Consider the following 25,061-nt stretch of genomic DNA (forward strand, 5'->3'; position numbering starts at 1 on the left):
TGTTTTCATCATAGCTGTTTTATGACTGATTAGCTGTAGAAAGCTGATAAACAGCACATTTATGATTTCTCTTAGTGCTGAATGGTTACTTGGGTTATCATTAGAACTTCTTATTTTGCTTTTATATTAAAATGGGAATTGAAAATGGATGCTCAACATTCAAATGCGTTTTTCTCAAAGCGCATAGTTTGTACATGATACTTTTTGAAATGTTGGCATCGTTTTGTTCTGTGCGCAGCGCTATTGCTTTTGAAATACATTTACATTTACATGGGACAATTATGTGGCTTGTGATACTACCGTTGTAATAAAAAAAATCCGTTAACCATTTTGTTGAAAGTATTTCTTCTTTATCTCATGCTTATTTTCCAGTAAATAACAGCAGGTAATGTACACGTTTAATAATAATAATTACATGTTTTTTTTTATAGTCGGCTTCGATGCCTCTTAGTTCTGTTGCTTAGTGCCTATAGGCTGGTGAGAGAGTAGCATAACATACGGAATTGTTTTATTCTCCTCTGCAGTCGTCTTTTATTGTTAGACACCTCGTTTTTTTTTCTTACGGCACCCTATTTTAGTTTTCTATAAAAATATTTTCCCGCGTTTCGCAGTGTTTTGGGAGGGGTAATAAAAGATTCATTTTCCTCCTTTTTTATTCTTCTTAGGCGTGATTCAGTTTCAATATGCTTCCGAATTGACACTGTTTTTTTAGTTTAGTTCTTATTTATTGAATCAATAATTTATGCGCAGAGTAAAATAAAATATAAACATCTCGGACGCTCTCCCGAGGAGTTTAGGCTAATTTTAGTTTTTTGTCGTTAATTGAGCCACCCTCAATGTTCGGTTTGTGGTTGTTAGGTTAAAATCGACGATTAAAAATAGTACAGAGGGTTCAGAGCACTGTCACTTGGTTTTTGGGAGGGTTTTTAGTATGGTTCTATTTTAAGTGTCCAGCGAATCAATGTTGAAAGGCTTTCTAATCTTAGGCACCTTTAAGCATTGTTTCGCCCGGATTTCTAAGCTCAGCTGAATGTTAGTTTTCTATTTGTTTAGTGTTGTTTGCTTTCGTGTCGGTTTGTGTGTTATGTGTGTGTGTTGGCTGTGTAAACTTACAAAACTATTTATTCGGTGATATTGTTTGTAAAATATTAAGTCTTTGTAGTGTTTTATAACATTGAACAATTTATTTGTTTTTTTTTTGTTGTGTAGTTGAAGAACAGATAAGAGAGAAATTGTAAGCATTTCAAAATTGTACAAGGTGATAACAAAGGTAGATAGACAATTTATTCACAAGACATTTTTCAAGACAGACATAAGACATTGCTCACCAACACGCAATTGCGTATGGCAAGAAATTTAATAGAAATTACAGTGGATTGGTGGTGCCTTTCGGAAAGGAGTCACCACAACGTCAAAGTCAAGCGGTCGTTTCGTCAGTCCGGGGTCGTCGCGTATTTTTTGTGTTCAGTCAGTCGGGGTCCAGGGCGTCTGAAAAAAAAAATGCAAGCAAATTTGTATTACAGATTTTGAGTAATGGTTTTTTATGGAAACGGTTGAAAGTTCCGATAACAAATTTAAAACGGCTTTCTCACTCGAAAAAGCTGTAATTTTTCTCTCACAACATTGTGGTGAATACCGCCCTAGTAAGAACGACAGTTGCTACAATGTTGCAACTGTTCGTACTGTTTATGATAACGCGTCAGCAGAATGCTGCGATCCAATGACCGACGATCGGATCATATCCATTCTGCTGACCAAGTATTTTTAGGTAGGCCCTCGGCTGTGAGTCTTAAACCGGAGCTCGCGAGAACTAGTTGAACGATGAATCTAAGATGACATCCCTGATTGTGAATGGGAGGAGACATTGAAAAGACTTTACATGGCGATCCTGCCAGGAGACATTGTAAACAATAAATGAAACCAATTCAGTTCTAATACAAACTCAAGATCAAGATCCAATCACTTCCTTCTCTTTTTACGTATAATGATAGATCACACAATTTCATTAAAAAAAAAAAAAAACAATTAAACTGTCACAGATAGTGCCTAGATTAGCCTAATGGAATTTACAATTTGAAAGTGCAAATTAAAAATAAAATAGATACTGTCGATAAAGATAGAGGAGGAAATACCTTTAAAAAAAATAAAAAAAGAAGGGAGAGAGAAGAGGAAGAAAACCAAACATGGAAAAAAAGAGAAGAAGAAAAAGGAAAAATCAAAAATAAAACAAAATATTAACCAAAAAAAAAATAAGCTTAAGTTATATTTTTTTAAACAATTAGGAAGGGCTTGTGGTGGATACCACCCTAGTAAGAACGACAGTTGCTACAATGTTGCAAGAACGCGTCAGCTGAATGCTCCGATCCAATGACCGACGATCGGATCATATCCATTCTGCCGACCAAGTATTTTAGGTCACGTAGGCCCACGGCTGTGAGGGCCTGCGTCTACTTTAGTAACAAATAAAATTTAGTCTTAAACCGGAGCTGGACTGAAGTAGTTGATTCCTCAATCAAAGAAGACATCCGTGATTGTATAATGTGATTAACCATTAAAAAGACTTTACAGCGGGTGTCAGCGTATACAGTACTCAATAATTTATCTCTTGCAACATATTTAATAGATATTACAGTGGTTTTACGTAGAGAGCCTGGATCTTATTAGAGAACGGACATCTCAAACCAAAAGTACCAATCGAAGCACGAGAACTGTCAAACGGAGGTACCAATCGAGCATAAGACAAAGGATTTTGCTCGATTGGTACCTCCGTTTGACAGTTCTCGTGCTTCGATTGGTACTTTTGGTTTGAGATGTCCGTTCTCTAATAAGATCCAGGCTCTCTAGTTTTACGGGGAAGGGGATTAGCAGAGGCGTCGCGTCCACCTGTTCATAGGACAGGTGGTCATTTTGATTTCTTTTTGAAGAAATATGTTCATCAAAATAATTGAACGAACACGCCAACTCTTCTTGGAATCATGAAACAGCCATGCGCATTCGTATCATAGAGCGTCAATGAAAATCTAACGCGCACTGAAAATTCTCCCAAGCCACCGCCAACCTGTTCGGATTTCTCCATGCACGAGTTCCCATACAACGCATCCAAAAAATACACTGAAAGCCTGCTAATTTGTACACGCTGGACGGTATGAATGTGGTAGTTCAGGGTGTGCATGAAAGCTTTTGGACAGTCGACATAAAAGCGCGCGAGCCGAGACGCGAGCAGGGAGAGAGCAAAATATGGAGCTTTCTCTCTCTCTTTGAACTTTGCTCTCTCCCTGCTCGTGTCTCGGCTCGCGCGCTTTTATGTCGACTGTCCAAAAGCTTTCATGCACACCCTGAACTACCACATTCATACCGTCCAGCGTGTACAAATAGGGGGGGCTTTCTGTGTATTTTTGGATGCGTTGTATGGGAACTCGTGCATGGAGAAATCCGAACAGGTTGGCGGCGTGCGCGTTAGATTTTCATTGACGCTCTATGATACGAATGCGCTTGGCTGTTTCATGATTCCAAGAAGAGTTGGCATGTTCGTTCAATTATTTTGATGAACACATTTTAATTCTTTCTTCAGAAATGATCACCTGTCCTATGAACAGGTTGAACAGGTGGACGCGACGCCTCTGATTTTCACAGTTGAGTAACGGAAAATGACACAGTTTTTTTTAATTTTTTTTAGTGTGTTTTACGATGAAAAATATTTTTTTTCCGAAATTTTGAGTACGCCATCAAATCGGGCGTCTAATTTTACATAAAAGTCCCTTTGACACCAAATTTCTTTCTCATCACCGTTTCAGGCTGCAAATTATTTAAAAAAACACCTCTTTTTTAGCATGTTCTAAAATGAAAGGGGTCGTACCGCTTCTCCGTCACGAGATATCAAAGAATGGACCTCGGATTCGTGATCAGGGACAAAAGTTACCTCGTAGGACAAAGTTTCACGCAAATCAAAGAGGGGTCGGGGCAACTGCTGTGTGATAAGTGAGATTGCGATATTAAATTAATTTGTGTGACATTTTGAAGATTAACGTGCAATTAATTAACTTTTTTAAATGGCGGGTGTCAGCGTATACAGTACTCAATAATTTATCTCTTGCAACATATTTAATAGATATTACAGTGGTTTTACGGGGAAGGGGATTAGCAAAAGTCCCGGCTGACGAAAGCCAAAATTCCCAAACAATTATCGTCATGAAAAGCATTTCCAGTATGATTAACAAGAAGCAAGAATTCTCATCGAAAGCTTCAAAATGCAAGAACTTAAATGGTCACGTATGTAAAGACGGCATCCACTGAGGTGAGATGGGAAAATTGTCGTTCTGCTTATTAATGTAAAGAACAAACACATTAAATAATACAATTTCAACCAGCGAAAAATTATGTCACTATAAATATTTTTTCAGAAGTCAAAACAAAAGAGGAACGCCTTAATAAATTATTGGAAGAATTGAACTTAGATAATATACCAAAGAAGGAAGCGGATTTTGTTAATTTTTTTTTTCGATTGTTCAAATATATTTGCTTTTAAAGCCCAGAAAAAAATATAAAGCAGAATTAACTGATTTATTCTAATTTATCTCTTGCAACATATTTAATAGATATTACAGTGATGCATCGTGCTTCAATCAAGACAGACCGGTTACTATTCCGCGGACTCACAAAATCGAGTATCGATTCTGATCTATTTAAAAGATTAATTAATTACATTGTTTTTTTCCCATCTTTGCTGGTAAAAGTCTTATCGATGAAAGTTGAGCTTTGATCATCATCTTCACTTGCGGTGATCAGCGTCGTCTGCGGCAATTAGACAAGCAGTTTAGTTAGCGACAACTTGTAAAGAGAAAATAAATTCAATCGCATGTGGAAAGTTGTTCGTGTAAGTTCATTGTCAGTAAAATATCGCAGTCCCTGCGGGAGCGGGATAAAGTGTTTTTCTGGAGAACGGGTTGCCGCGTATTTTGCACAACTCCAATGCTAAAAATAAATAACTTGGAAAAACAATCCTGACTGCAACAAAGCATTGTATTGCAATACATGTCGAAAAAAAGTTGAATCATTCCATTCCTACGAATGTTAAATTTGTTTTTTAAATATTTTTTTTTTAATAAAAGACTGAGAAATTTAGAAATTGATCGTCTTTTCTTTCGTAAAAGCTTGCAATATATAAGTTAAAAGCGAGCCTGCCACCGAAGTTCCCACGACCTTCCCTACGACGGGGCTACCGCGAATAATCTTGCCACCAACGACAACAACGAATCAGCTGGCACAGCATCACACCGATGCTGTGCCCCATCTTTCCCAAATGTCAGTATTCCCGAGAAGAACGTGACAGTAAGGTAAACAACAGGAACGGAGACAGCTTGTACCATTAATTTAGAATATAGATCGATCATTCTAGTTCTGACTAAACCAGTGAGTGGTTCATAATCCGAACGTCCGAAGTTAAGTTTAAGTTTTTTTTTATTAAAACGCACACATGCGTTTAGATTCTTAATTTATATATCGAATATATCAGGCAATCATAAAATTGATATATTTGTAGAATTTAATCCCTTACCCGGTATCAGTGATAAAATGTTTGAATTTTAAGTATTTTATTTTCATGACCACGACCACGACTATGGATAATTTGAGATTCAGCATCACCATGGACTTTTCCAATTTGGATAGTCCAAAAAGAAAAAAAGAAATGGACGCCACCGGCCAATAAAAGTGGCGACTAGTATTAAACTACAGGAAATTAAACACCAATACTATTGAGGACAAGTTTCCTACTCCACATATTAACAATATTTTGGATAAACTTGGCAGATGCCGTTACTTCACAACCTTACATTTGACAGCAGGATTTCATCAAATAAAAATTGATCTTAAAGACATCTGCAAAACGGCTTTTTCAACTGAAGATGGGCACTATGAAAGTTACCAAACCGTTCACGCGGTTTGAGCTAGAAACCGCGAACATCGAATAATCACAACGTCAGCATGCGCCGTGTGCAGCGGCACGTCATACTACACTGAAACCAGAGGACGACGACGACGTCTGGAGTGACGACGTCTGGCGAGGATTCAGGGAAAGTGGCGCAACAACATAGTTTACGTAGTGTCTTTCAGATTCAATAAAGAGAGGGAAATTAATTATTCCCAGTCAGTCTATGTATCAGTCTATGTAGAGCCATCAAACCATCAACTTAATTTTTTTAAAAGTAACCTTCGAAAGCCCGGCGGCTAACTTGAATATGGTTCAAAAATGCGCTTGCTACTTTGCAAAGGCATATGAATGTTACCCTCGCAGGACTAGTTGGGAAAATTTGTCTCGTCTATATGGACGACATATTTTGCTTTGGGGTGTTGGACGCTTCAGGAAATTCTAATTTGAAAATCCAAATTGATAAAAGTCAATTTCCCAAGAAACCCCTTACGAAAGCATGAAAGCGTTTACATCTTGTTTTATAAAATCTCAACGCACATGCATTCGCGCTTGGAAACAGCTAAAAAAAAGAATAGAATGCATCATGCAGTTATTTGTCTATTGCAACATATTTAATAGATATTACAGTGGTTTTCAGGGGAAAATTAAAAGTTAGAAGAAATTGAAAAAAATAACAAAAAAAACTTTCAAATAAGTTGCTAATACGACAATTACCGTTTTTTTTTAACCTGCCAGCTAATAATCTCAATAGATTTTGTTTGAACACCAAACCGGGCTTGTAGCGGATTACAACAGTCAGTTTGCAAGAAAATGTCCCAACAATAATCGCCATAAGGTGCATTTCCAGTATAATTAACAATTTGAAGCATTCCTTTTTTTCTGAAAAGTCCTAATCATAAACTAACAAACTACAACTTTGAGGAACATACCAATTCGATCAGCAAATCCCTTTTCAAGTTACGGGTTTTCTATCGTTTTCAAAGCACTTAGGGCATCTCCAGCGCTGGGGTACAAATCAAATTTGCACCCGTCTTATGAATACCGAGATCATATTTGCCACATTAAAAAAAAAACTCCGTAATTCCCACCGCTAGCGTAGCAAATTAGCCACCGAAACAAGCACACCGCGGGTTTTTTTTTTTCAATCCTGTTGAAAATTTCCAAAAAATAATATTTTCCAAATTTCCCACAGAGTTTGGCTTCGAGTTTGAATGCATATTTCGATGATTTTTGGGATGTCTGCTCTTGTTGGTGAGAGAGAACAAACATGAACAAAAATTCAAAATATTGAAAAAATCCAAAATTCACAAAATCTCAGATTTGAAGACATCAAAAAATCAAAAATTCTTAATTTAAAAAAATTAAAAATATAAAAACCCTAAAATTTAACATTTAAAATTTAAAAATTCTAAAATTTTAAAAATTCAAGAATTCAACAATTCTAAAATTCAGAAATTCATAGATCTAGGGTTTTTTTTCTCAAAATTAATTTTCCCTAAAAGAGCACTCAGCTAGCAAAATCTAAACTTAGAAATATGTACCCTCCCTGCAAAGACTTATGAATTGATCTCAGTTGAAAGGTTCTCCAAATCTCTGAATTGCAAATGTAACATCCTGGAACAGAACTGCTAAATTCTAATAAAAACACTAATTGAATTAAACATTCAGAAATTAAAAAAAATTAAGAATTCAAAAAAGCAAAACTTTAAAAACTCAAAACTTAATAAATTTAAAAATACAAAAATTTTAAAATTCTAAATTCCAAAAATTAACAATTCAAACGTTTTAAAATTCAGAAATTCAGAAATTTAAGAATCCAAATATCCAAAATTTAAAAACTCAAAACTTCAAAAATTTAAAAATTCAAAAATTGTTAATTCCAACATTCAACAATTCAAAAATTCAAAAAATTTAGAATTTACAAAATCAAAAATTCAAAAACTTATTATTTTAAAAATTGTTAACTTCAAAAATTTTAAAATCCAAAAATTTAAAATTTCTAAAATTGATAAATTCCAAAATTTATGAATTCAAAATATCAAACATTCAAAAACTCAAAACATCAAAAATTTCAAATTCTAAAATTCTAAAATTTAAAAATTGAGGCAAATTTTTCCACAGACACATTTAAAAACGAAATAAAAACTATGATGTTAATATTTGAAATATTTTGCTGTTTTTCAGATATTATAATTCTTTTCGATTTATATTTTGTTCTTGATTTTTGGTGTTAAATTATGTTTTTCAAAATTGATAGATTTTTGATCTGTTTTAATTAGTAGAAATTTTTTAAATTTTAATTGTGTTTAAATTTTGGGTTTTCCTTTTCTTTATTTTTAAAATTTTCTTACTTTTATTTTTTTTAAATTTATTTATTTTTAGATTTTTTTTACCATTGACAAATGTAAACATTGAGTGTGCCCCTCTCACACCTTATGCCAATGTCCGTCGGAATGAGCGGGAAACACTCAATGTTTACATTTATAGAGTTTTATTTTTGAAAAGGTCCATAAACAAAATGTTCAATTTTTGCTTTTTGGGTGTTTTGAAACAGCTTTGAGTCAGGGCTATTCAAAAACACCCAAAAAGTGTAAGTTTGGTTCATAGGAAATTTTCAAATTTTTTTTGGGTAATTCTCTACCAACTCACACGAAATCGGGAAAAGTTTGTAATAGTCTGAACACCACTGCATTCCCAACATACCCATTCACACTTAATTTCCATTTTTATTACCATGCCCGGACCTCGCACAACAAGACCAGGTTTTGTCTTTCAAAACACAAACCCTGCCTGGCTGTAGAGCCCACACACAGTTAGAACCACTTGGCGCAAGCATAATTGCTGATGCTTGCGTATAGCCTTTTTCGAACCATATTTCGGTTCATCGACAATTGGCCGGGACGCTGACTCCTGCTGAGCCAGCGCAAGGGTTCAACCCAGTACAAGCCAACTCCAGAAGTCTATACTGTAGCACGTAAGTGTCACCACTCAAATTACATGTGATGCAACAAATTTGACTAGTATAAATACCCGAGTTCAAATAAACAAAAATCAGTCTTTTCGGCTGGAACATCAAGGCGACTTGTCTACTTTATTTCGAGCTCCGAGCTGGTTACTGCTCCTCGCAGTCTACCACACCTTGGATAGCTCTTAATGCAAAGAAAGTCCCTGCAGGTTTCCCCGCGGTTCTTACGCCTCGCACTGTCGAACGTTTGAGTTATTACATGGCGACCGTGACAGGACTTCGCGTCAGAATTTTCGCGCCACGCCGACCCGATGCGCGTTTGGAAGTTTTCACGCCGCGTAATGAGCTGCGATGTTGTCCGCGTAGTTAGTACACAGTTAAAATGAAAAAGGAATATGTATCGAACGTGAAAGTGGCAGATTATGACCTGTTGTGGAAACTCGAACTAGTGAGACGAACTGTGGTACAAAAATTGAAGACCACCAACCTTTCGGTTAACAGCCAATTGAAGACCAACAACCAACCGAGACACCGAAAGCGCAAAATGCAAAAAGTTCAGTGAAAAAAATAACATTTTAAGTTAACGATGGGTACTGAACAAAGTACACCAAAGCCGCCCTTATTGCATGAGGAGACAATACGCATCATAAACGCGAATGTGCTGCAAACAGCACACTTGGAAAAAAGTGCGAGCGCGACAACGGTGTTAGCATATGCAGCTGTAGCAGTAATTTTTATTACGCTCGCATATGTGCTATATCGTGCCATAATTAAGTTCGAACGGATGAGAACAGAGGACAGACTACGAAGAGTAGTATCGCTCTCAAGCATCGTAACGCAAAAGTGAAGTGGTGATTAAGAAAGAACAATAAGTTTCGATCAAAAAAAAAAAAAAAAAAACTGCAAAAACAATGAAAAGTGTTATAGAAAGTGCGCGCAGAAAATGACGAAAAACAATCTAACAAACGATTTACGGAAACTTCAATCAACGCTAAAATCAAAGAAACCAATACAGTTGGACAACAACCAACTAAAAAGTTGTTTAATAGCGGAAAAACTAGCAAAAAATGCTGCCAACGGTGAAATAATAATAAATAGTGAAGTACAAAAAATAGTGATGGTGAAGCCAACGCCTATAAAAAAAAAAAAATTGTGGATTTCCTGAAAAGTAGCAGAATTCTCCCAACCATTACCGGGCATGTACTCATGTCAACAACGAGAGGACTGATGACCCACCATCAGGCCATCCAAGAATGAGGTCACCAACAACAAACAACCGTAAAGGGGAGCGCGCTTTTAGCGGACGCATATCCTTACGCGGTGTTTCTACACGGACATCTAGAAGGGGAGCGTCGGTTGTGGGAACGGACGGTTCCACCACAACCCGGACCGCAGACCCGCAGCAACATCAGTATCGAGACAAAAAAAAATAACAAGAAGTAACAATTGATGAAAATTTTTGAAGCAAATAGTAAGTAATATTTTTTTTTAAATGAAAAATGGCCGACGAATGCCATGGAAGAACTAGATTTAAACATAAAAACCTTGCATAAGATCTTAGAAACCCTTGAAAAAAATCCTTATAGGAATTTTCTAGCACACACACTACTACTCAAAAGGGAAGTAGCACAAAAAAAGTTACTCGAACATAGAAAAATATCTTCTTATTAACGAAGAGAAGATCGAATCAAGTAAACTTAATTTTTATATAAAAGTTTCTAGAAACACTTTTCAAAAAATCGAAGACTTTATTACACTTCGATTAAATCAAAAACAAACAAAGCGATTGTCCTTTAAGACAGTCGCAAAAATCATAATTATTTTTTATCGGTCAATCATTGCAATAAGAAGCAAAGAAATGACTTCTGCATTGGATATGATAAAATTGGTCTCCTCCCTTGTCGCTCCTTACGACGGGGAGTCGAGCAAACTTGAGTGCACATTAGATGCACTCAAGACCATTAAACCTCTGGTAACGGAGGCAAATAAAGCAGCTACCCTGCAATCTATTGTGTCCAGATTTTCTGGTAGAGCGCGTCAGTTCGTGCCAGAAATTGACAATGCAACAACTATAGATACAATTATGGCAGCACTGGGTGGGTGCAAAATAAAAACCAGCCCAGAAGCTGCCCTAGTAACATTAAACGCCACTAAACAAACTGGCGATATAAAAACCTTCACTCGGGAAATCGAGAAACATACGTTGGCTCTCGAGCAAGCGTATCGTGATGACGATATGCCCGGTGATACTTCAAATAAATATGCCAGTAAAGCTGGCATAAAGGCACTGGCGAATGGTTTAAAAAATAAAGAAGCGAAAACCATAATAAAAGCCAGTGCCGGAGCTGGAAAAATATTGAAGCTTTCCGATGCAATTAACATTGCATTGGAAGAATCAATTGAAACTCCTGCCGAAATACTATTATTCCAACAATCTAAATCAAATAAAAATTACCGCAACAATAATGGTAACAATAATAACACAAACGGTAATAATTACCGTAATCGTAATGGTAACAACCGTTATCATGGCAATTATAACAACAATTATAATAATAATTATGACAATAATAATCGTAACCATAACAATAATAATCGCAATCGTAACAATAACAGAAACAACAATCGAAATAATAACAATAATTATAACAATAACAATAATTATAATAATAGAAATAACAATAATCAGTCAAATAGAGGTAATGGTCATGGGACTAACAGAAACCCTCACCAAATTTTTCAACTAAATACTGATCCCAACAATCAACAAAACGTTCAAACTCAGAACGTTAATAACAACCAAACCGGGTCAAACAGAGAAAACCAACATTTTTTAGACTAGACGCAAAGTCCATTTTTTCCGTAAACAATGCCTCAGCGAATTTTGTTTTTATCACTGCAGGCATGGCCAACTCAAAATGCAGTTTTATAATTGACACAGGTGCTGATATTTCAATATTTAAAGCTGGTAAATTGAAACCCGAGCAAAAAGTAAATACCGCAAAGCAGTACAATTTAACAGGAGTTACAAATGGATCAATACGTACATTGGCCGAAACTGAAACTCAATTGAAATTTGATAATGGATTGATCGTCAGTCATATGTTCCAAGTCGTCCCTAGCGATTTTCCCATAATAACAGATGGACTCCTAGGACGCGATTTCTTTATTAAATACAAATGTTCAATTAACTATGAAAATTGGTTATTGACATTTAATTTTCAAGAGAACACCGTTGAGGTACCAATTGAGGATAATTTAAATAACTCAATAGTAGTACCGCCCAGGTGCGAAATAATTAGAAGAATTCCACAACTTAGTGTCGATGAGGATTCTGTTGTGTTTTCTGAGGAAATCCAACGAGGATTATTCTGCGGAAACACAATAATACAAGTTGTGTGAAATTAATAAATACAACGAATTCACCAATTTTACTGAAGAAATTTAAACCGAAAATTGAACCATTAAGGAATTTTGAATTAGTGATCCTAAACAACCAAAACAGAGTTGAAGACATAATTGAAAAAATAAATTTTGATGAAATTCCAAACTACACACACGACCCTTTAAAACAATTAATCACAAAATTTTCGGATATTTTCTGCTTACCCGACGAAAAACTAACCACAAATAATTTCTATGAACAAAAAATTAACCTCACTGACCCTAGTCCAGTATATATCCCTAATTATAAAACTATACATTCACAAAAACCTGTAATTGAAGAACAGGTCAAAAAAATGATAAATGACAAAATTATTGAACCATCTGTATCGAATTATAATTCACCAATTTTATTGGTGCCCAAAAAATCAAGTGATGGTTCTAAAAAATGGAGACTGGTCGTTGATTTCCGTCAGTTAAATAAAAAAATATTGGCAGATAAATTTCCATTGCCGAGAATAGATACGATTTTAGACCAGCTAGGAAGAGCTAAATATTTTAGCACCCTAGACTTGACATCTGGATTTCACCAGATTCCTTTAGAGGAGGCATGTAGAAAATTTACTGCATTCTCCACGGATACTGGGCACTTCCAATTTTTAAGATTACCGTTTGGTTTGAACATTAGCCCAAATAGTTTTCAAAGGATGATGACCATTGCAATGGCAGGTCTCACTCCTGAAGTAGCTTTTATTTATATTGACGATATTAGTGTCATAGGATGCTCAATGAGACATCACATTAAAAATTTAACTACTGTTTTTGAAAGATTGCGACATTACAATTTGAAGCTTAATCCTTCAAAATGTAAATTTTTTAAATCTGAAGTAACTTATCTGGGGCACAAAGTCACAGATAAAGGAATACTCCCAGATGATTCTAAATATGAATCACTGGTTAAATATCCAGTGCCGCAGAATGCTGACGAAGTTCGAAGATTCGTCGCATTTTGTAACTACTATAGAAAATTCGTTGAAAATTTTTCAACAATTGCTCACCCTTTAAACCAGTTATGTAAAAAGAATTGCAAATTTGACTGGTCTGTTCGGTGTCAACTCGCCTTCGACACACTGAAACACAAACTGCTGTCACCAAAAATTTTACAATACCCTGATTTTGCCAAAACTTTTATTCTCACAACGGATGCTTCTAACGTCGGTTGTGGAGCAATTTTATCCCAAATCACTAGTGAAGGCGATCGACCGATAGCCTACGCTAGCAGAACTTTTACACCTGGTGAGAAAAATAAGTCTGTTATTCTCAAAGAACTAACAGCAATCCACTGGGCAATTAACTACTTCAAACCATATCTTTACGGAAATAGGTTTGTAATCAGAACTGATCACAGACCACTTGTACATTTATACGGAATGAAAGACCCAACATCCAAATTGACACAAATGCGTTTGGATTTAGGAGAATTCAATTTCGATGTAATATATATAGCTGGTAAGGAAAACGTGGGTGCGGACGCGCTCTCACGAATAGTTATAACAAGTGAACAACTACAAAATATGCAAATGCTAGTAAACACGAGATCAATGCAGAAAACGAAAAGCATGCAAAGCACGCAGGTTGATACTAGTATCACCTATCAAGCGGCTTATACAGTTGAAAACATTAATGAAACGAGAAAATTATGCGCTTTACGTGTTGTCAATAACACTTTACAGATCTATAAAAACAAAAAAATAATGACGAAAATCCCATTTCAGCCAGAAAATGAAAGTCCAACTTTAGAGATGACTCTTTCAAGGCTTGAAAAAGAATTAAAGAAAATGAGAATCGATCGAATATCTCTTTCAACGGAAGATGAAATTTTCAAAAAAGTAACAATTTCTACATTTAAAATTGTAGCTAATAAAACTTTGCAAAGTCTACAAATTTTAATATACAAACCACCAATGTATGTAGATAACAAAAATGAAATTCAAGAAATCTTACGAAATTTCCACAATACACCGACAGGAGGACACGTAGGACAAACTAAAATGTACCTACAGATCCGAGACCTGTACCGGTGGAAAGCAATGAAACGTTCTATTACACTTTTCGTTCAGGCCTGCGAACTGTGTAAAAGAAATAAAATTGTACAACATACTAAAGAACCACAAATAATAACAACAACTCCGAGTAAACCTTTTGAAATCATTACAATAGATACAGTAGGACCCCTACCAAAAACCAACAACGGCAACAGATATGCAATAACAATTCAGTGCGAACTAACTAAATATATAGTTCTTGCACCAATACAAAACAAAGAAGCTAATACTATAGCAAGAGCCATAGTAGATAACTTCATCTTAATTTATGGAAAATTTTTGGAAATCAAAACCGACCAAGGTACCGAATATAATAACGAAGTTCTTAGTCAGATCTGCAAACAATTGAAAATAAAACAAACTTTTGCAACTGCCTATCACCCACAAACCATTGGTGCTCTTGAAAGAAATCATAGGTGTTTAAACGAATACCTACGATGTTTCGTTAACGAGCATCAATCGGATTGGGATGATTGGTTGAAATATTATCAATTTAATTACAACACAACTCCACATACTATTCATGGGTACACACCTTATGAATTAGTGTTCGGTGTTAAAGCAAACTTACCACATAGCAATAATCAAAGAAATCTAGATCCAGTCTACAATTTAGAAGCATACCACAATGAGTTGAAATTTAGATTACAAAAGAGCCAAAATTTAACAAAGTCAATATTCGAACAGCAAAAACAAGAAAAAACTCAAATTTGTAACAAAATAATTAATCCTATCCACATACAAATAGGCGATCTGGTTTATCTAAAAAAGGAAAATAGGAGAAAACTAGATTCATTTTACCAAGGTCCATTTAGAATCACACAAATCAGAGATCCGAATTGCGAATTAGAAGAACCTATAACAAAAAAGAAAACAATAGTGCACAAAAATAGAATAATCAAATAAACCACCGAGCCTAGCATCAACAATGCAGGTAAATTTTTCCCAGCAATAGACTGCGGAAGTGAAAAATTCGGATACAAAACAACATACACTTACACATACACATACACAATGTAACAAATCACAATGTAACAAAACAAACACACAACAACAAAAATTCATAAATATATCAATTAAATTGTAAATGGCTACTGGAGAATGGCAAAGAATAATTTTACTTCATAAAACTATTCTTTTAAAGGGGGAAGGTGTAATAGTCTGAACACCACTGCATTCCCAACATACCCATTCACACTTAATTTCCATTTTTATTACCATGCCCGGACCTCGCACAACAAGACCAGGTTTTGTCTTTCAAAACACAAACCCTGCCTGGCTGTAGAGCCCACACACAGTTAGAACCACTTGGCGCAAGCATAATTGCTGATGCTTGCGTATAGCCTTTTTCGAACCATATTTCGGTTCATCGACAATTGGCCGGGACGCTGACTCCTGCTGAGCCAGCGCAAGGGTTCAACCCAGTACAAGCCAACTCCAGAAGTCTATACTGTAGCACGTAAGTGTCACCACTCAAATTACATGTGATGCAACAAATTTGACTAGTATAAATACCCGAGTTCAAATAAACAAAAATCAGTCTTTTCGGCTGGAACATCAAGGCGACTTGTCTACTTTATTTCGAGCTCCGAGCTGGTTACTGCTCCTCGCAGTCTACCACACCTTGGATAGCTCTTAATGCAAAGAAAGTCCCTGCAGGTTTCCCCGCGGTTCTTACGCCTCGCACTGTCGAACGTTTGAGATATTACAAGTTGCCCCGACCCCGCTTCGATTTGCGTGAAACTTTGTCCTAAGGGGTAACTTTTGTCCTTGATCACGAATCCGAGGTCCGTATTTTGATATCTTGTGATGGAGGAGCGGTAAGACCCCTTCTATTTTTGAACATACGAAAAAAGAGGTGTTTTTGAATAATTTGTAGCTTGAAACGGTGATGAGATAGAAATTTGGTGTCAAAGGGACTTTTGTGTAAAATTAGACGCCCGATTTGATGGCGTACTCAGAATTCCGAAAAAACGTATTTTTCATCGAAAAAAACACTAAAAAAGTTTTAAAAATTCTCCTATTTTCCGTTACTCGACTGTAAATTTTTTTGGAACATGTCATTTTATGGGAAATTTAATGAACTTTTTGAATCTACATTGACCCAGAAGGGTCATTTTTTCATATAAAACAATTTTTTTCATTTTAAAATTTCGTGTTTTTTCTAACTTTGCCGGGTTATTTTTTAGAGTGTAGCAATGTTCTACAAAGTTGTAGAGCAGACAATTACAAAAAATTTAATATATAGACATAAGGGGTTTGCTTATAAACATCACGAGTTATTACGATTTTACGAAAAAAAGTTTTGAAAAAGTTACTTTTTGCGTTTCTCTTTGTTTCGTCGTCCGTGTCTGTCGCGGGTGACCATGAACGGCCATGATCGATGACGACCAACTTTTTGTTATTTTTGTTAATAGAATTTAATAAGAAAAATTCTACATTTTATTTTTTAAATTTATAATTTTTTCAATTTAATAAATAATAAGTTTTTATTTTTATCTTTATTTATTAAATTAAAATAAATTGTAATTTTGTTGACATTTTTGATTTTTTTTCGTTCTTAATTTTATTTGACGTGGCAGCAAACAGGCAAAATACCGGGTAGGAAAGTGAATTTCCGAAGAACTGAGAGCAATTTTGCTTCGATGATTGTCCCCAGCGTTGGAGATGTACTTAGGTATAGACAGCACTCAAGATTGTTTGGAGGAATCAACGAATGGCTTATTTTGACATTAGGAATCGATGGACAAATCTGGACAAATTTTCATCCAAGTTAAACAATGCAATAAAACTTCGATTGGCGAAAACGTAGAGAATTGCTCTGTAGAAATGTAACGATGATCAAGTGTTGTCCAATAGGATTTTGCTTGTATTGATGTACTGATAAAAATGTTTGTGCACATTTTAAACACTGTACAATTCCTTCCCCAAACCATTCTTCAACTACAGTAAATTGGTTGTCTTGTGAAACAATTCAAACTTATAAAGAGAAAACACAATTTTCTTGTCTTACACGCTAAAGGTTGTAAAAGAGAGAAATGTACTTTTGAAGTGACTAGATTTGAAAAACGATTCGATTCGAGTTAAAAGAAACAAAAAAATACCTAAAACAAAACCTAACTTCTCGTGTTGCGGGAATGTTCTCCGTTTCTACTTACCATCCTCGACGTCTTCGTCCGTCAGCTCCCCATCGTCGAGCAGCGCCTCCTCGAGCCGTAACCGCTGGTACTCGCGCTGCAGCTCGGCCAGCTCGCGCCTCAACCGCCGGGCCTTCTTCTCCAGCTCCTTCTCCTCGGTGATGATGGCCTGCATCCGGGCCCGGCTCTGGGTCGCCTGGCTCTGGTCCACGACCCAGCGCGTGTACATGTCGGCCCACAGGACGATGCTGAGCGGTGCCACCGATGGCCACAGCACGGTCACGTTCGGCACGTACATCGGGTTGAGCAGCGTGTCGATGATCTGCGGCCGGTTGATGTGACTCCACAGGCTGGTGGTGCGTTCGCGCACCTTCAGTTCCTTCCGCTCGCGCTCGCAATCCCCCAGGAACGTGCCGTACTGGCTGCTGTAGCTGTGCTCGAACAGCATCAGCAGGTAGCGCGAGTCGAACTCGAAGCTGCACGGAAACTGGTGGAACAGCTGGTACACGCAGTCCAGAAAGAGCAGAAAGGTGGCACTCGAGGACTTTTGGCGCTGGTTGGGCGGCGTGTAGCACGAGTGTTTGTGCCGCGTCGAGAACGGATAGCCGGCCTGCAGCCATTCGCGCTCGATCAGCGCTTGCAACCTGAAACGGACAGTTGGATCAGATTACGTTGACTTTTGTATTCCCTCACTCTCTACTCACCCCTTGATCGTCCGACAGTCCGGATTGAGGATGATCTGCGCCACCGACGTCACAATCAGCGGCGTGTCCATTCCTTTCCCCCCATGCACCACCACCGGAACGCCCTCCAGCGCCAGACACTGCGCCACCACGCACGACACGTTCATCGCGTTCAGCACGTAACTCAACCAACCGCATCCCTCCAACCGGCCAAGCCACCGATCCGAGCTCGTGCCCACGTCGTTGCACGCGTCCATCAGCTTACTGAAGCTATCTAGCAAGGCCCCAACCGACGACCAGCCCGCCCCAATCGGTCGACTCAATATCCTCCACTGCGGGTAGTGCGGTTCAATTTCCGTGTTCGAACCCTTCCCCTTGCCCCACGTATCAAAGATACACCCCTTCTTACCCCCAACCTCAACGACCGCATTCAAAATCGCCTCATCCGCCCGACACCGCTTTACACCCGGCCCGGCCAGCGGTTGCGCACACCGAAACAGCACCGCCCCGTTCGTGTGTCGATACGCCAACACTGGAAAGCGGCCGCCATCGCGAAATGCCGCCGACTGGGCCAACTGATCGTCGCTCACCGCCCGCGGCACAATCAACCGCGGTCCATAGCTGGGACACAGCCGAAAGTCCGCGTTCGCACCCGTCAACCGCCACTCGTCCGTCGCCAGCAGCTTGGCAAACTCCGACTCCAGCGAGTACTCCGTGTGGCCGTCCTCGATCACGTTGTACATCGGAATGTAAAAGAACGGATAAAGCTTCTTGATCTCCTCCAGGTTCGACAGCTGCTCGATCGAGTTGGACACGTTGAAGTACTCCTGCGGGGAGTTGATCCTCAGCTGGATGATGCGCAGATCCTTGCACTTGAGGATGATGGTGCCACCCTCGAGCACATTGTTGTTGATGTACGGCTTCCGCTCGACTATGTCCACGTTCTGGTGCAGAAGCTGGAAGAAGCAAAATGGACGCGAGTTGTGAGAATTGATGAGCAAGCACTCTGCGTGGCGACGGTCAGCAGACTAAACAAAGCAGTCTTTTGTACATTTGTACATACTAAAGAGAATGGCCTGAGGTTTGAAGCATGGTGACTACCCAATGTAAAATAAAATTTAAGGATACATAAAAGCCGGGTAAATTTTTCTCTCCTCAAACACAAAATGAAAAACAAATGGAAAGTATCGACATTTTGGTACATAGACTTATTTTTCAAATCCTTTTTTGAATATAGAAAAAGCGCTCAAAAAAATTCACCACCACATTTTTTATTGAAAGTAAAATTGCTCCGATTTGGATGAAACTTTCAGCGTTTGTTTGTCTATACATGAACTCATGCCAAATATGACTCGTCTGCGGGACAAAGGGAAGTAGGGTAAAACGGGAATTGAAGTTTGAGATCCAAAAACCATAAAAAAAATCTTAAAATTGCTCGCATTTTCGAAAAGCTTAATTTTTCATATTTTTTTTGGAGGGTGATCCAGCCCCACATTGTTGATGTCGGAACCTCTAAACTGGGCCCTCGTCCTGTCACGTCCGTCAGTAGTCTTGTCGTACATTACAACTAGAACCAGATCTGCCAATGAATTAGTACACTTCGACCAAATAAACACTGACGCTGTATGGATCTGACTCTAGAATAAATGCACAGTTGTGTGTTATTCATAAGTCCAACATGTTCAATTATTCATATAAGTCCAAATATTCATTTGCGGATAACTACCTAACTTGAATTGAATACAAGATTTAAAGTAACCAATCCGAAAGCTACTCTTATCTCAAATCCCCTAAATTTTAATTAATAGCCAAACATTCTAGTACGTTTCTTTTAAAACCTGTCTGGCTTCTTTTGAAAACAAAAAAATTGATTAACAGTTCATATTTTACAAGTCGTGAATTGAAAAAGACGCGACCATTTGATCGTCAGAATTCCAGTTGATCCTCGTTTCGCAACAATGGTCGATACAATCATAATCCGACAACCGTTAGTTCAACAGATCAACGAATTTAGTCCGATATCGTTTCACTATTGATTGATCGAGACTCTATGGAAATTTTGACAAATCAGAATGGTTTTTATGCTACTTGAACGAAAATCACCGATTCTGATAGAATTCCTAAATTCACTATTACTAATTTTGTCCCTAAAAAACTAAAGGCAAAGTATAAAAAGTTGATATTAATAGTTAAAATCATAAATTTTACAAAAAAATAATTCTTAGAAACCCGCCTCCTAACATGACACTCACATTAAGATAGGGAAAAATTCCATATGTAGCGGTTCATTGTACAAATGTGATATTTCCACTATCGGAGAACCTCCTTGTCTCGATGACAGCTTACCGGCCATCGATTAAGCCCTGAGACTGCGTCAAAGTGAGTTCTCGTAGCATGAAGTGGTGTCTATGTGTAAAATGGAAGCTTCAGCAATATACTGAACACTTCGATTCTAATTCCACATCGAATCAAATCATACTCTTTGCCAAACAAGCATCAAACCTATGACACTCATTATGACAAAGCCCAGGGTGAGATAGTGGCAACCTTCTTGCTATGAAATCTTGTTTTTTTTTTTGTAAAGATTGAGTTTTTACCGATACAGAAAAAAAAGTTCCTTATCTTCCTGGTGGAGCTCTGGTGCACCACTCCAAATTTCAAAATTTAGCATGAATTCAATATGTGTACGCCAAACTAAACCTAATCCAGAAATTTACCCATTGACTATTTATAAAACAGGTGAAAAGCTCTGGGCGTTAGGATGTTAAGGCTCTGAAAGGCATCATTCCCGATCGGCCATTTGGTGGCCATGTTTGTTTTAGAAAAAAACATTCAAATCTTGATTCAGAATGTTTCAATCAAAAATGGTTTTCTTTGTGTTGTTTGTAGAAGCATTTTACATATCGTGATTATTTTTTCATTTCAATTTACTATTTCTGAACCCTGAAATCAGAACCATCATTGACAGTCATTTCCCAAATAATGAAGAACACCTTCTACGACCTTAATTTCATTTGTTTTTGCAATTCTTTATATCAGCAACTAATAGGGTAGAGGACTTATAAATTATAATATATATAATCGTCCACTTTATAGTGAGAATGAAGTAAATTAGTAGAAAATCCAATGAAAATTTTAATATTTTTGGTTAAAAATTTAGTAGAACGTTGGTAAACCATTCGATCTTCAGTTTCCATAAGGTTTTAACCATATATATGTTGATTTTTTGATAAAATATTGTGTTTCATCTGCACTTTTTTTTTGATAAGGTCCTGTACACAAATGTGAACATTAAGTGTATCCTACTCACACCTAATGTCAATGCCCGTCGAAGTAAGCGGGATACACTCAGTGTTTACATTTGTTAATTAGACCTAATAAAACAAATTCCAGACAAGTTTTAAAGTATAATTGCATTGAAAGGTAAACAATTAGTTAAAATATCTTAAATTTAAAAAAATCTTTGGAAGGAGTTGTTTTCTGATCGTGATAGTCATAAACATCAACAGACTTAACACAGCTTATTTAGTTTTGTTTGGTTATAGGATATTTGACCCTATTTTGTACTAGCCTATTTTAGATCTACCAAACATAATTCAACGAAATTGTGCATTTCATAACATCTGGCAGGAATCTGTCATATGAGAATGATAGGGGCAGGGGGGGCAGAATGGCCCGCCTTAGTAAAATGCGCCAAAAACCATAGAAAAACATGAAAACTTATGAATTCAGTGTAGGAGGCTTATGCTTTGGGATGTTCCCTTCAATGATTAGACTTAAAACTATTTTTGAGCCACTTAAAAAAAAAATTCGACTACTTTTCCAGAGTGCGGGGCAGAATGGGCCACCTTAGAAAACAAGCCATTTCGTCTAATACAACGTTGAAGGGAGATAAGAAATGACTTAAGGTACCTTTCTAACATAGTTTCCATGAAGTTATACCACTTTTATAAAAATAGTCACTTACCAAAACAAACATTTTTGAAAATAGTGTTAATATGTTAAAATAGTCACTATTTTTACAAATAAACGTCAAAACAACTGAAAAATCAACTATTGTTTCATTAACAGTGACTTGTGAAGCTAACAGGAGTGAAATAATCCATTTAATCGAAATTTTATAATTTTTGATTGTTTTTATAAGGCAGGATAAGGGTGGTCCATTCTGCCCCCAAGTGGATTTTAATTTAACACTTCCACCACCAAGCCTCTAAATGATTTCAAGTTTCCGTTGTTGTTTGTATACCATGGTAGTAACATCTAGTAACGTTATAAGCATTGAGCAAACTTTTTCAAACAATCCAATTTTTCAGAAAGCATATTTAAAAACCTCGAAATAAACAACATTTGCGTGGTTTTGTCAATATATTTACATTTTTGCTCATAATTCGAAAAATACAATGAATTCAAACGTCGTTTTAGGTATGGTCATGTTTTTTGACGTCCTTTATAAGACCCTTGCCTTACAATTGGTCTAAATCCATTCTAAAGCCCAAAACCAAGGGTGGTCCATTCTGCCCCCCTGGTCCATTCTGCCCCCCCTGCCCCTACGTGCTGTCATATCTTCATTTTGGTGGGCAAGAATAATTATAATAAACCGGGGTTATTTGTGAAAACTTGTTTTGTTTATAAAATTATCGATTTATATTACATTTTATACTGAATGCGAAGCACGAATCACAAGTTTTCACATTTTACATGAAATTTGTTCAACTGAAATTGCCTATAAATTTTGAGATTTTTTTTAGTTGTGTTTCAAAAACACATATTATTTACAAACTTATTTAACCTTCCCCTGTTGGTAAATTGTCCAAAAAATCCGAATATAAATTTCGTTTTCCGATTCAAATACATGTTCATTGAGAAAATCATAACACTTTGAGAAGTTTAAAATAATGACTTTCATAAACGTTTTTTTTTTTAAATAGTTAGGCCGTTGCAAATATTTTTCAAATATATAATCGTCCGCCAGGATCTCTGCCATTTTGAAAGAGGTCGTTGGTCTAGGCATTTTAACCGATTTAACTAAGTGTCCCTTTTAAGAATTTAAAATCTTTCAAAACAAGATTCAATAAGTTATCAAACATTCGAATAGTTTTGTAAATGAGTTATAAGGTAGGATATTCTTTTGAAGTAATTCTCAAATGCTTAAAACACAAAATAACGAGCAAATTAAAGTAATTGTTATTGTAATTGTAATTGTAATTTATTTGGTAACGATATCCTGTTAGTTTACACTTTGTATCAGGGCAAGGAAGGGATTAAGGAGATTGTACATTTGGAGCCAAAGAAATTGTCAATTCTCTGAACGGGTAATTTATTAGGCAACGATATCCTTTTATCAGGGCAATGAGGTGTACAAACCGGAAATTAGTTCCAAAAATTACAATTACTGATAGGACATTATAAAACCTGATCAAGAATTGTACTTAAAATGCAAATATTTTACATAAAATGAGATTCTTAATAAATCCAATTGAGGAACGGGTCGTCACCATGCGCAGAACAAGCACTGTCTGGACTCTTAAATTCTCTACCATATGCTAAGTGCCGCCGCAGGCCAACACTTGTTCCATTCCGGCAAACTTACCCACAATTCCCGTGCTCCTTCTCGGCGAGTGCTCAGAATCAGATGGTGACCTGTAATAAAAAAATGGGGTTCCAGATTTAAAAGTTTGTTTTGGCCAAACCTCAAACCTTTCTCTCCCTTACCAGTAATGCACAATGTTCCATCGATAGACTCCCGCTTTAACTGTTCGTACAGTTGGACTCCGTCGAGCTTCGGAGTTCTTATCAGTTCGGCAAACTCCATTTTGCAAAGTCAGCAGTTTGCGGCCGCGTCGTGTCCTCCTGTTGCTTCTCGCGGCACTGTAATGTGACACTTTCTCCCCGACGACGGAGGAGGAGGTTCTAAACTTCTGAGTCAGCAGAACACGATTCTTGCGACAAAAGCGCCAACTCTGCACATTTCACCAGGCCCAAATGGGGGAGCGAGAACTTGAGCAGTCGCTGGCAAACGGGCTTCCAGCTAATTGAATTAGGACTTTTGTGAGCACTTTTTACTGTTGTTGAGCAGCAGCATATTGAAACATTTAAAACAACGAAACACAAAACACAAACACCGTCCGAACTGCTCGGAAATTCCACGCCGACTGATGGATGGCCCTTTTTGCGTGAAGCCCATCAATTGACGTTTCCCCTTTTGGGTAAGTTGGTCGATGAGGCAGTTACACGCTCGTTTAGAGTAGTTCCAGTTTTCGATGTAAGTTTACTTAAATTTCGGCTTAGAAGCACTGACGAACTGACGTGCCACCAGGAACAAATTGGTCGATAATTTTTGACCGCACACTGTTTGTTTTTCTTTCTACTGTTCTCTTCTTCGGCGATTGTCAGAATTCGAGTTTGACGTGTTGTCACATCAGCTGTTTCCTTGCTGTGAAGAATTCTGGAACAACATGTGTAAATGGCGGATAAGAGTTGGAATGGAAATGTTACGAAAAGTCTAAAAGATAGCCTAATTTGGAAGTTTAACGAAATTTCTTGCCTCATTTTACATTAAATAATGCAAGATTTGCTAAATATTCATCGTTTAGTTCAGAATTTGCAAAAGTTTTCAGGCTTCAATATGTTTTCCCCGAGGGGTGAGACACACGCCCTTATCAACTATAATTACCGGCTAGTTGATTACGATTTTCAGTTAGTTGATTAGCAATTTCGCTAATCAATTAGCGTATCCTATCATTTAACTTTTATCTTGGGATGACGAACAAACGTCAAAAAATCAAGCCAAAATAAACAAAACAGTCGAGTTGAAGTTTGAAAAGAAAAGGCACCCAAGTGGACTTAAAATTGGCCACC

General features: G+C 37.1%; 1 protein-coding gene across 1 annotated transcript; it reads right to left on the reverse strand.

Annotated features, from left to right (window-relative positions):
- Window positions 1-328: 328 nt before the first annotated feature.
- Window positions 329-24,353, reverse strand: LOC120415898 (myotubularin-related protein 9). The gene is made up of 5 exons (XM_039577540.2): window positions 23,916-24,353; window positions 23,794-23,843; window positions 18,225-19,159; window positions 17,542-18,164; window positions 329-1,488 (listed from the first exon to the last, which is right to left on the reverse strand). Exons 1-5 carry the CDS (start codon window positions 24,013-24,015, stop codon window positions 1,469-1,471), a joined length of 1,728 nt encoding a protein of 575 aa, XP_039433474.1. The 5' UTR covers window positions 24,016-24,353; the 3' UTR covers window positions 329-1,468.
- Between the last annotated feature and the right edge of the window lie 708 nt (window positions 24,354-25,061).

This window comes from Culex pipiens, chromosome 3, assembly GCF_016801865.2.
Source record: "Culex pipiens pallens isolate TS chromosome 3, TS_CPP_V2, whole genome shotgun sequence".
NCBI classification, from domain to species: domain Eukaryota; kingdom Metazoa; phylum Arthropoda; class Insecta; order Diptera; family Culicidae; genus Culex; species Culex pipiens.

What these genes read in the sequence shown, in the direction of transcription:
- LOC120415898 (XM_039577540.2), bottom strand. Translation starts at nt 24,015, where the DNA reads ATGGAGTTTGCCGAACTGATAAGAACTCCGAAGCTCGACGGAGTCCAA. An exon ending in GACTGTCGGACGATCAAGGG is followed by an intron (nt 18,165 to 18,224) that starts GTGAGTAGAGAG and finishes TGTCCGTTTCAG; the next exon opens with GTTGCAAGCGCTGATCGAGC. An exon ending in GGACGAAGACGTCGAGGATG is followed by an intron (nt 1,489 to 17,541) that starts GTAAGTAGAAAC and finishes TTTTTTTTTCAG; the next exon opens with ACGCCCTGGACCCCGACTGA.